This window comes from Echinops telfairi, unplaced genomic scaffold (genome assembly GCF_000313985.2).
Source record: "Echinops telfairi isolate 266 unplaced genomic scaffold, ASM31398v2 ScPeMD7_7;HRSCAF=31, whole genome shotgun sequence".
Lineage (NCBI taxonomy): Eukaryota > Metazoa > Chordata > Mammalia > Afrosoricida > Tenrecidae > Echinops > Echinops telfairi.
In genome coordinates, this window is record NW_022103904.1 from 15,380,261 (window position 1) to 15,392,790 (window position 12,530).

General features: G+C 39.7%; 1 protein-coding gene across 2 annotated transcripts in view; it reads left to right on the top strand.

Annotated features, from left to right (window-relative positions):
* Positions 1-12,530, top strand: part of DDC (dopa decarboxylase) — a 122,596-nt gene that overhangs the window by 103,981 nt on the left and 6,085 nt on the right. For both annotated transcript variants that reach the window (XM_004708040.2, XM_045286358.1), the window contains exons 12-14: positions 2,347-2,445; positions 5,819-5,920; positions 10,934-11,150. In XM_004708040.2, coding sequence (XP_004708097.1) covers positions 2,347-2,445; positions 5,819-5,920; positions 10,934-11,134 — 402 coding nt within the window. In that variant the 3' untranslated portion in view covers positions 11,135-11,150. The remainder of the gene's footprint in view (positions 1-2,346; positions 2,446-5,818; positions 5,921-10,933; positions 11,151-12,530) is intronic.

Below are 12,530 nucleotides of genomic sequence, written 5' to 3' on the forward strand. Positions count from 1 at the left end.
GGTATCATGAAATGACCCTTTAGCTGAGCAAGGTGCTCTTGTATTAAGGGAATGTGCATGAGGAGGCCCAATGTCCACCTGCCACCCTACTACTAAACCTATAAATATGTGCACCTAGGTCCATTTCCCCCATAAGCTTAAATATATTTACATATGTACATGTCTGTATTTAGGCTTCTATGTATGCCCTTTGCCTCCTACTCCTTTCCTCTATTTCCTTACACTTTCCTCCTGTTCCACCACCATGTTCAGCCTTCATTCTGGTTTCAGTAATTCCTCTCAGTTACCTTGCCCTTGATCACTTCCTCCCAGTCCTCCCATCCCCTCCTTGCCATTGGTTTTGAATCACTCATTGTTCCCTTGTCCCTGGGTTGGCCAATACCTCCTCTCTTCCCCTACCTCAAGTGAGGACTTGAAGCATTTGTTGATGGAAATAAAGGACTGCAGTCTTCAAAATGGATTACAACTCATCATAAAGAAACCCAGAATCCTCCTAACTGAACTAATAGGTAACATTATGATGTGATTAAGATGACAGAGAAGATAATTAAGTTATCAAGAAGAGATTTCATTTTCTTTGGATCTACAATCAGTGGTCATGGAAGCAACCATCAAGAATTCAATCCATGTATAATATTGGGCAAATCTGCTGCACAAGACTTCTTTGAAGTGTCAGAGAGCAAGGATGTCACCTGGAGAACTAAGGTGCTCCTGATCCAAGCTATAGTATGTTCATTCTCTCACGTGAAGTGAATGAGGAGGATGGGAGAAAATTCATGCATTTGAATGATGGCGTTGGTGAAGAATATTAAAAGTACTATAGACTGCTAGAAGAATAAACTAATCTGTCTGAGAAGTACACACAGAGGGATCCTTGGAAGCAAGGCTGGTGAGACTTCATCTCATGTACTTTGGACATGTTATCAGGAGAGACCAGCCCCTGGAGAAGGACATGGTGCTTGGTAATGCAGCAGGTCAATGAAAAAGAGGAAGACCCTTAAAGAAATTGATTGATACCGTTGCTACGATCATAGGCTCCCACCTAACAACACTGTGTGAATGGTGCAGGGCAGTGTTCTGTTGTGCTATACACAGGGTCGCTGCTAGTTTGAATTCGCTGGATGGCACCTCACAGCATCCACAATAACAGTAAATAGATACAATAATCTTTCTTTTCATCTTTCCTTATTCCAGTCCTAACATTTTGTAATGGTAAATGAGATAAGTGCATTTTTGGTTTTATGTCAATTAGTTGTATCATGTAAAGTACGATGAATACTTTGTATTGTTTTCATTTAGAGATTATGTAAGGTTTAAGAAGATTTAGTCAGATACCAAGTTTGTAAGGGGTGGACTATGATGGTTGATGTTAAGTCTCAATTTGACCAGACCATGAATCTCAGTGCTTTGGCAGGTAGTATTTGATTGCATTCCATTTTGTAACAACCTGTTAAAAGGCAATTTCATTCTGAAGGTAGCCTGCATCCAATATACACGGATGTCTGGCAAAGCTTGCTTCCTCTTGATCTTGCCTCCAACTCATCATCCTCTGATCCCTGCTTCTTGGGACGTGAGATGTCCAACCAGCAGATTTGTGGACTCACCGATTCCTATAACCCTGTGCCTTCTGCCTGGCCTGCCTATTTTGGATTCATCCATTCATACAACTGGGTAAACTAGGAGAATACGCCTGCCTAACACCTAACCCATGGATCGGGAATGTTCCACGCTCTATAAGTTTTTGAGCTATTTCTTTGAAATATGTCTCTCACATTTGCATATATACATCAACTGTTTTTTCCCTCCGGAGAAAGTACTGTGTAATAAATTTGAGAGGAAGTTATCAGTATTACTCAAGAAAGTGGTATTAGATCATGCTAGGTAAGAAGAAGAAGAGATATGTGGGCTTCAGTTTGCTCTTTCCTTATCGGCAGAGAGACCAGTGAAAGGTGCCCTCCTGTCCTACCACCAGGTCATAAAGTCTATGGCACAGGAGCCCACATGCTGTGTGTGTTGACTTTGGGTCTCCCTACTTCAGGAGAGGGTCTCACCCTGGGAGGCACTCATTAACCATCTCTTCAGTTAATAATATGAGTATAAGTGCTTTGCAAGATAACAAGCTTTAGTCTCTCCTCATTGCTTTGAAGAAAAGCCTCTGGTTCTGTTGCCACTTGATCTGCTTCCATCACAGAGTGTTTTCATCCAGTGGGCATCATTGCAGCCTAAGGGGAATGGCTGCCAAGGATTTAAATACTTCCAAGAGAAATAAGTAAACCAATGGATCAAACAGGAAACAAAAATTTTAATACCCAATGACTGATACCCTAATTTATGTTTTTATTTCAGCACTGGCAATTACCATTGGGCCGACGGTTTCGCTCCTTGAAGATGTGGTTTGTTTTCAGGATGTATGGTGTCAAAGGACTGCAGGCTTACATCCGCAAGGTGACTTTTTTTTTAAACCTTATCAGGACAATGTTGCAGAAGTCTTCTCAAACTCACTGCTATGGAGTCCAGTTTGATTTATAGGACGCTATTGGGAAGAGTAGAACTTCTCCTATTCACAACTCTGAACTATGGTCAGAGGCTTAATCCTTGTGGGGATCCTGCAAATGGATTAGAGGCTACAATAAATTTTATAATGTTCTCTGCCTGATAGCAAGGCTATTCACATGTCTGGACTATGCTCAGAGGCTTAATCCTAGTGGGGATCCTGCAAGTGGATTTTGGACTTCTTTAGCCTTCTGCAAACTGGGCATTCAGAATTTAAGCTCTGATACCATTCCCTCCTCCAGATTTGTATTTAATTATTTAAAAATCCTTGGATCACACAGGCTGGTGCACTTCTCCCATGTGGACTTATTTGATGCCACACATAGATGGCTGCTTGTTTTACAGCAAGACTTTAAGATCCCAGATGCTATTCCTTCTGATAGTCAGGGACTATGTGTTTAATTATGACCCCTTTATGACAAACACAAGTTTGTCACAGATATTCACAAGAATGTGGCATAGCTGTGGTTCCAATGCTAGTGAGAGTAACATACCAAGACCTTCATTTTAAGTCCTGGCGTACCTGTCAGCCTAACTGTGCATCTCTGGACAGGTGAATAAACATTTCTAGATCCTGTTCTTTAATAGGGGAAACATGGGCCTACCAAAAGCCAGAAACTGGTATATCTCTACCTTAAAAGACTGCTATACACATCTGGGGTCTTAAAGGCTTGAAGATAAACAAGCAGACATCTAGCTGAGAAATAACAAAGTCCACATGGATGAAGCACACCAGCCTCTGTGATCATGAGGTGTCAATGGGATCAGGTATCAGGCATCAAAGACCCAGAAAAAAAATCGTATCTATGTGAATGAAGGGGAGTGCGGATTGGTGACCCAAAGCTCATCTGTAGACAATTGGACATCCCCTTACAGAAGGTTCACAAGGAAGAGATGAGCCAATCAGGATACAGTATAGCACTGATGAAACGTACAACTTTCCTCTAGTTCTTTAATGTTTCCTCTCCCCAACTATCATGACCCCCAATTCTACCTTACAAATCCGGCTAGACCAGAGCATGTACACGGGTACAGATAAGAGCTGGAAACCCAGGGAATCCAGGACTGATAAATCCCTCAGAACCAACAATGAGTGTAGCGATTCCAGGAGGGGAGGGGGAAGGTGGGAGGAGAGAGGGGAAACCTATCACAATAACCTACATATAACCCTCTCGCTGCGGGACAGCCAAGAGAAAAGTGGGTGAAGGGAGATATTGGTCAGTGTAAGATATGAAAGAATAATAATAATTTATAAATTATCAAAGGCTCATGAGAGAGGGAGAGTGGGGGCGGGGGAAATGAGCTGATACCAAGGGCTCAAGTAGAAAGAAAATGTTTTGAAAATGATGATGGCAACAAATGTAAAAATCTGCTTGATATAATGGATGTATGTATGAATTGTGATAAGAGCTGTATGAGCTCCCAATAAAATGATTTTAAAAAACTGCTATAAAGAAACATATCTGTAAAACACTATTAGAATCTATTTGAGATAAAGAACCAGGGAATACATATATTTATGTGCTATTTTATAAGCAAAATAAAACTCTTATTATTTGACAGCTTCTTTGGTGGAAGAAGGCAAAAACCAAGTTATTTATTTTTTCATGACTTTATCTTTAAGCTTAGAGACAATCGATATGATTAAGTAGTCTCATACATACTACTATATGAACCTTGGAAATACATACTACAATATGAACCTTGGAAATACCATGCTGAATGAAATAAGTCATACACAAAAGGACAAAAATTGCATGGTCTCAAATATATGAAATATCGAACAGGAACGAATACAGAGACCAAAGGTGGATGTCACTGTGGGTAGAAAAGAGGGGGAAACGGGACTCACTACTTAGGGGACACTGAGCTTCTGCTAGAAGTGATTGGAAACCTGGTAAATGAATAGTAATGATGCTTGAACAACTAGATGAATGTGATTAAAGTCATTCAATTGTTTATATAAAAGTTTTACAGCAACTGTTTTGTTACATATTATATTTACCACAATAAAAAATTAAATAAAATTTAAAATGTTCTATGCCAAACCTGATTTAGTAGGAACGTAAAATGAAACAAGGAAAAAAAGCCCTTAAAACAAAGCAAAAACCCATACTCTTTATGTCATCTTGCCAACTCGGACTCCAGTTCCTGGCTGCTCATTAGTTTTTCTAGAAACCAGGTTTGGTGCTCATGCACAGGCTCCAAAGTCTTTGGCGCCCTCTAGTGATATGACTATAAACCAATTCTTTAACAAAGGGTTGCAAGCCTATCAAAGTCTGTCCACACAGAAGCAGTTTTCTAGCTATTTAAATATTCCAATATGAGTATTTGGCCTTGATATTTATGTTGGTGTTTAGGATGACTAAGATATATTCCTAGGCCATATAGTGCTTGTTCTTTTTCATATATCATATACCTTATAACTCCTACGTATCAACTATCTTAACATTTGACATCTCACATTTACATAGTAAAAAATACACTGTTTTGCACATTAACAATGCACATATTTCTGGTAGTAACAAACACTGAGGTTCTAGCTGTGGTGGTTAAGGTTATGTGTCAACTTGGCTCAGCCATGATTCTCAGTGGCTTGACAGTTACACATGATGTCATTTGGTCGCTATGATGTAATCATCCTCCATTTTCCCGTAACAAACTGGTCTTAGCAACCTCACCATGTCATTAGGTAAGAAGTGAGTATACACTTTAAGTAGCTTCTTAATTCTCTAAACATCTAGAAGTTCAATCAGAGTAATAGAGTTCTTAAGAGTGATGGTGACTGAGCTATATGGAGTCTTGATATAAGATAGCTGTATTACAATCAGCCAAGTCCTAGCCATAATCTCTATGATAATCAGTTTCCTTTTCTACCAAATCACTAACACTATGGTATCGCCTGTTCTGTGGGATTATTGTAGTTATTATGTGCCAGTGAAGAACTCTACTGAAAGTATTAAGGTTATCTATGATTTATTTTCTCCTGTGCTTGAATGTTTACTCTTAAATCATAAAAAAAATTGTTTGGGTAGGATGTACATAGTCCCACTCACTTAAGAAAGCAATGATTTTTGTTTTTCTGAAAACATTAGAACATCTCTCTTAGTAACTGAATTTCTTCTCAACCTCTCAGGGGAATGCTGGTAAGTGGTGACATAAATCTTTAAGGAAGTTGCTGAAAGCACATATATGAATTAGGTGGTTATATTCTACGTGTTTAGTGATGAGAAAATCAAACAAATTTCCCTGTTTCTCTTTCAAGCATGTCCAGCTCTCCCACGAGTTTGAGTCTCTGGTCCGCCAGGATCCTTGCTTTGAGATCTGCGCTGAAGTCACTCTGGGACTGGTCTGTTTTCGTCTAAAGGTACATTTATAACTGTTTTTCTTTCACTTCATCTTCTCTGAATGTTATAGAAGGAGACAATCTTTGGGCTCAAAAACCTACATGAGCTCCTGAGGCTACTGCATCAAATCTCTGACTCATGCCACTCGCTCCTCTATAGAACCCTGAGACTTCTGGCTGTGCAGTTCTTTTGCCCTATGAGTCTCCCAGTTTTTCTCTCCCCATTTTGATCTGCTGCATCTCTGCCACTGCAATCCCCCTGATTCCTGGGGCTGTGTAAAGTCTGGCTAATCTGAGTGTCTACATGGACCAACAGCAGCAACTTGATCTGGATACTAGACATGAGATCCTCAGGCCCATAGATGTGCATTTGAATAAAGCCCCAGGTGATTTATGTTCTCACAGGAGGGTGAAAATAGCTGGTCTCTACCACTCTTTTTGTCTGACCGATAGTGTATAAATGGGTCATGGCATAAGCAGTCTATACAGTGAGGAATTTCCAAGGCTCTAACATGCCCTTCTTAATCTACTCTACCTCTTATAGAAAACTGGATGAGAACCCAAAAGACTGACTTGTATTCAGGTACCTTTTAGCAGCAAAACCCCCCCTTTCCACAAGGACTCCATTTTCAATTCAAAGTCAACCCGGAGAAATGATTGTGACTGTGCTCAGTCAAGATGCCACGGGTGGGGCTGGGCCACAGCCACGCACTTACTCCTTTTCCCTTGCCTGCTTTCCAGAGGTTTGAGATGATGATGAGAAAAGTGCAGGGACAAGGATCAAAGCAGCTGAGATAGAGTTGAGTTCTGAAGCAAGGGAGGGAGCGAAGCAGGAGAGGGAGATGACAACACTCCAGAACATGAGGGGGCACAAAGGGATGAGAGCCGAGAGAAGGTGAAGGGAAGCGCAGGGGGCATCCACACTACAGATGAACACAGCAGGAAAATTGCGAAGCTTTGTTTTCTCGGGGTGTGTGGTTATAGGAAAGATGACATTCAAGAAAATGGTGAGCATTGTGCTTAGAATCATTGCCCTTCGAGCAGTTATTTTATTTTTTATTCTCCAAGCAGTTGTTTTTGTTTCAGTTTTTCTGCCAATGTTCTTGTAGAGCTTTAAATATTCTTAGCAATTTTATTGAGAAATAATTAACACATTATCTAGTTTTTAAAATCATTTTATTGGGGGCTCATACAACTCTTATCTCCCTTTGGACTTATTTTAAAGCTGTTCAGTTAAAAAAGGAAAAAATGAAGGCAAATAAATACATGTGGATGAAGCCCCTGACCAGGGACCAGGGATGGGAATAGTCATGCTATCATGCAGACTGCATTGGAAAGTGGAGTTTTGCACATTCACGTAGGTTAAAATTTAGCATCCTATCATTTGATCTCCCGTAAATTAAAATTTTTGATTAAATTTAATTTTTTCTAGTTTTTAATATTTTTAGTTGTCTTTTCAATTGAGGTTTTTATCTGTTTTACTTTGTTATTGATGCTAGTTTTTAAATTTGTTTTAAAATATTTTTCTGTATATGAAATCAGGATAGGTAAATCTATAGAGAGAGTAACTAGATTAAATTTTTCTTGGAGGCACGGCAGGGAGGTTGGGAGGAAATGTGGAGGTAATAACACTGAGTTCAAGAAAGAAGAAAATATTCTCAAACTGATTAAGGTATTGATTTTACCACTCTTCTTAATGTGATTAAACTATTGAATTGCATGGTATGTGGATTATGCGCCAATTACACTGTTTTCTTAAAAAAACTTCGTAGACGCCCCCCACAAAAAAGTGACATCATTGCCTTTTTAGTACATATACTGCCAAAGTGAGCATGACATCATTTCTTTTTCCACACTTAAAGAAATCTTTTGCAGCATATTCGCATAATGCATCCTTTGATTTATTTGATGACTTTTACCGTGTTGATTACAGACTCAAGTAAAAAGCAGCCCTTGACAACTTCAATATTTTCTCCATTCATAAGAGAATGCTTATTGTTCTAGTTACAGGATGTGTTTTTTTCTTTTATATCGAATCTTAATCTGTACTGTATGGTCTAGTCTCTGATCCTCATGAAAAGCATAAATTTCCTTCACTGTCAGCAAGAAAAGAAGGTTGCATATTGCAAGTTACTGAGTCTTCCTCCCATCCTAATGCTGCGGTCTTTCTCATGTATGTGGAAATTGTGCATAAACAAAGAAGCAGTTGTTCCAGCAGAGTATGGGAATACTGAGTTGTTTAAATATGCTTACTCAATCTATGAGTACAATTAAATTTAGGAATTCCCATTCTTTACAGTGTTATCCATAATTCACTATGATTCACACAGTCATATGCTTTTGTATAGACCATAAAACACAGATAAACATCATTGTAAAATTCTCTGCTTTCAGCCAAGAATCATCTGAATCAGCAGTTCTAGTTCTTGTTCCTCATCCTCTTCTGAATCTACCTTGAGTTTTTGGTAGTTCCCTGTTGATGTTGTACTTCAACTGTTACTGAATTAACTTCAACAAAATTTTACTTTCATGTACTATTAACGATATTGTTTAATAATTTCTTAATTTTTTAGAATGTATTTCTTTGGAACAGGCATTGTGATAATTAGGGATTATTATGTCAATAATAATAGACACTCCTGGGCAGGAGTCGGGGTGGTGATCAAACTATCAATCAGGTCTCTGCCTGGTGACCGTCTTGGGGGTGTTACCTCTTACATAAGAAAGAGACAGCAGAGTCATATCCTCTTTGACCCTTCTCCTTCTGCTGGAGCCAGATCTTGTGCCTGGTTCCTTGATCTCTTTTTGGTTACTAGCCAATCCCAGCAGCCATCAGTGGATTCGTTTGGCTGACTTTGGATACATTCACCTCTGTATCCACCATTCTGTGCCACCTCGGCCTCCACTTCATCATACCTGCTCCTTGTTCATCTGCCTCCATGAGTCAGGAGAAGCCTGACTTGAAAAGGACTGTACTAATCTGCTTCTACAACTGTGCCAGCCACTTCTTGATATTGATCTCTTTCTATATACAAATACATAAAAGTGTCCCTCATTTTGCTTCTCTAGAGAACCCATCCTAACACAGGCCCGAATAAAGATCTCTTCTAGTATGCTAGCCAGACAGATGTCTTAAAAAAAAGTATTGATATGGATGTGTGAGTGCTTCCAGTGTGGAATTCATTTGTTGAAATATCTCGATTGGTATTCCATCAATTCTAGGAGCCTTGTTTTTTGGTCAGTGCAACTTAGAATTCTTCCTTCAGTACCATCAGTTCTTGATTATATGCTACCTCCTAATATGACTGAACACTAACCAGTTACTTTGGTACAGTAACTGTGTGCATTCCGTCCATCTTCTTTTGATGCTTCCCACTTTGTTCAAAATTTTGTCCTTCAATATTTCAATTTGAGGCTCGATTTTTTTCCCTTCAGTTTTCCGACTCGAAAACTTCTGAGTACGTCCTTACCATCGGTTTTCTAACTCCAGGTCTTTGCACAGTTTGTGCTGGCACGTTATCACTCTTCTTGAGCCTCCCTTTGATGTCGACTCAGCTCTTTTACTTCATCGTTTCTTTTATCCATTTTAACCAATCTCATTCAAGAGCAAGAGTCATAGTCTTCTTTCATATCTACTTTATTCTTTCCTTCCTTTGTAGAATTTTTAATAGTCTTTTGCTTTCTTTATGTAGAGTGTCCTTGTCATTTCCTAATCATCTGGGTTTCGGGCATTAGTTTTCAATGTGTGAAATTTAATCTTAAAATAGGCTCTATGCAACAATGAAACATACAACTTTCCTCTAGTTCTTTAATGCTTCCTCACCCCCACTATCATGATCCTCATCAATTTATAAATGGCATATCCAGGAATATTCATTTTTTTTACAAAAAGGATCGTGAAAGTGTCATCTCTTGACAGTCCATTAGGACATGAAGAAATTTCTTATTAGGGAGAAGATATAGTCTTTTAGGATTTTGTTAGGTGTCTCAGTTGTGCAAACAGCTACTTCTGAAAGTTTGGGGACTCTAATCCATGAACCAGGCACTGCAAAAAAGACCTGACGTTGTATCTTGCCACTGCGTTGCAAGGAAGGAATGAGTCAACTGGGGTGCAGTATAGCACTAATGAAACACACAATATTCCTCTGGTTCCTTGAGGCTTCCTCAAACCCCTCCGCACCCCCACTATCATGACCCCAGTTCTGCCTTTCACTGTGGGTTAGGCCAGAGCATATACACAGGTACAGATAAGAGCTCAGGACATAAGGAATCCAGGTCAGATAAACCCCTCAGGAACAGAAATGGGAGTAGCAATACCAGGAGGGTAGGGGGAAGGTGGAGAGAGGAGGGGGGAAGAAACCGCAGGGAAAGGGAGACTGTGGTTGGTGTAAGATATGAAAATAATTTATAATTTATCAAGGGGTCATGAGGGTGGGAGGGAGGGTAAAAAGAGGAGCTGGCCAAGGGCTTAAATGGAATGTAAATGTTTAGAAAATAATGATGGCAACATAGGAACAAATATGCTCGATACAGTTCATATGTGCATTGTTATAAGAGCTGTAAGAGCCCAATAAAAGACCTCATGACCTACTTCTGAAAGGTCCAACTGAAAATTCAAATCTGTCTCCGTGGAGTTAATTCTAACACCGTCGGGCAGCTCTAGGGTTTTCTTGGCTATTATCTTTACAGAAGCACATAGGCAGGCCTTTTCTTCCCCAGGGTCATTGGGTGGCACAGATCGTTTGCGCCGCCCAGAGAGCCTCCACAAAGTCCCAGCCATGACATCCTAGGAAGCGCATGGGGTCAACATGCGTCAGAATGAAATCCATGGGGACTAGTTTTCGTTTGTTTGGTTTGGTTTACTGTTATTTACTTGAATTTTTTTTAACATGATAGATGAAGAGCAAAGGTCAGGTTTGGCCTCTTTCACAGATCCATTGTATAACTGCCAAACACTGACCTTACTGGTCACTTGTGAGTTGACTATTTGAATCCCGGAGACCTAAGAACAGCTCCTCTCTTTGATCATTGCAGGGGACCAACGAACAGAATGAAGCTCTTCTTGAAAAAATCAACAATGCCAAAAAAATCCACTTGGTTCCGTGTCACCTTAGAGAGAAGTTTGTGTTGCGCTTTGCCATTTGCTCTCGCACTGTGGAATCAGCCCACATCCAGCAGGCCTGGAAGCACATCAGAGAACTGGCAACCGAACTGCTGCAAGCGCAAAAGAAGTAACGCACAACAGCAACAGGTGACCCTCATTCCCTTGGCTAGCTTCCACCTGCTTTTGAGTTGAGCACCCTGAATCAGGCCCCTGGGTCCTGTAGTCCCAGCCGCCTCAGATACCACTGCTGGGACCGAATTTCTCCCACTGGAAAATGAGGAAGTAAAACAATATGCTGTCCACCCTGGAGACGTAAAAGGGATGAGGAGTTGCAATACTATGTTTTGAGAACGATGATAGACCATCAATTATATGGGAGTCTATCGCTGATTCAGTGTTAATATACTCAGCTGCTAACAGTACAATTTAAAGTTTCAGTCCACTCAGAGTCTCAGAGAAAGGCCCATCTACTCTGAGAACCCCGTGGAGCACAGCTCCACTTGACAAGCGCGGGGAAACCGTGAAATGAAAGCAACTCCATCGTCACTAATGTTTCTCTTCAATTTCCCCTCCGATGTTTCTCTTCAATTTCCCCTCCGATGCTTTCGAACACATTTTTGAGGTACCTCACTACTATAACAACCTGATATGTTAAAATGGCAAACTTCAGATAAATGGACACAATAAACAGATAACTTAATGTGACCTATGATATGCTTTCGGGTGTTTGCAGGAATTATTTGTGGCTTAGAAAAAGAAAATGATTTGAACACTGGACTTTTTGTAATTGTGGGGATTCGTCTCATATCAATTAAAGAAAAGCTGAAAACATGCGGTTAACTTGTAGGTAAAACATTTTAAATGAATATAGTTTAGCAAAATGAGAATATTTAAAATTATATGTGTGGAAGCAAAAACCACCTTTAAAAGCCTTATCATTAGATTATCTTAAGGACATCATTTTATAGAACTTCGTATACCTTATTATCTTTCTTTCTTTCAGTCCCATGTTGAGCGGAATGGTGAGCTCACGCCTGTGTCTCTGTGATCTCCCTTCACTGCAACTATTCCTTAGTTCTCGTCCTCTTTGTTTCCCCATTATCTAGTCTGCTGCTAAGGTTCCAGTTCCTACTGGCACGGGTTTATTACAAACAAAATGTGCTTAAACATGCTTCTAGAATCAGTGGACGGCTACAGACAAGTTCTCAGTAGTACACTTGTCTTACACTCATTCCCAAACCAAAACTACTGTCATTCAGTCAATTCGAGCTCACATCTCCCCTATAGGACTGAGTAGAATTGCCCCTGAAGCGGTAAATCTTCACCATAGATAGTACAAAGCCTTATCTTTCTTTTTTTAAAATCATTTTATTAGTGGCTCATACAACTCTTACCACAATCCATACATACATCAATTGTGTAAAGCACATTTGTACAAGATTGCTCTATCATTTTTTTTTTTTGGAATGTAATTTTTTTTCTTGTTTTTGTTAAAAATCAATTTATTGGGGCTCATACAATTCATCA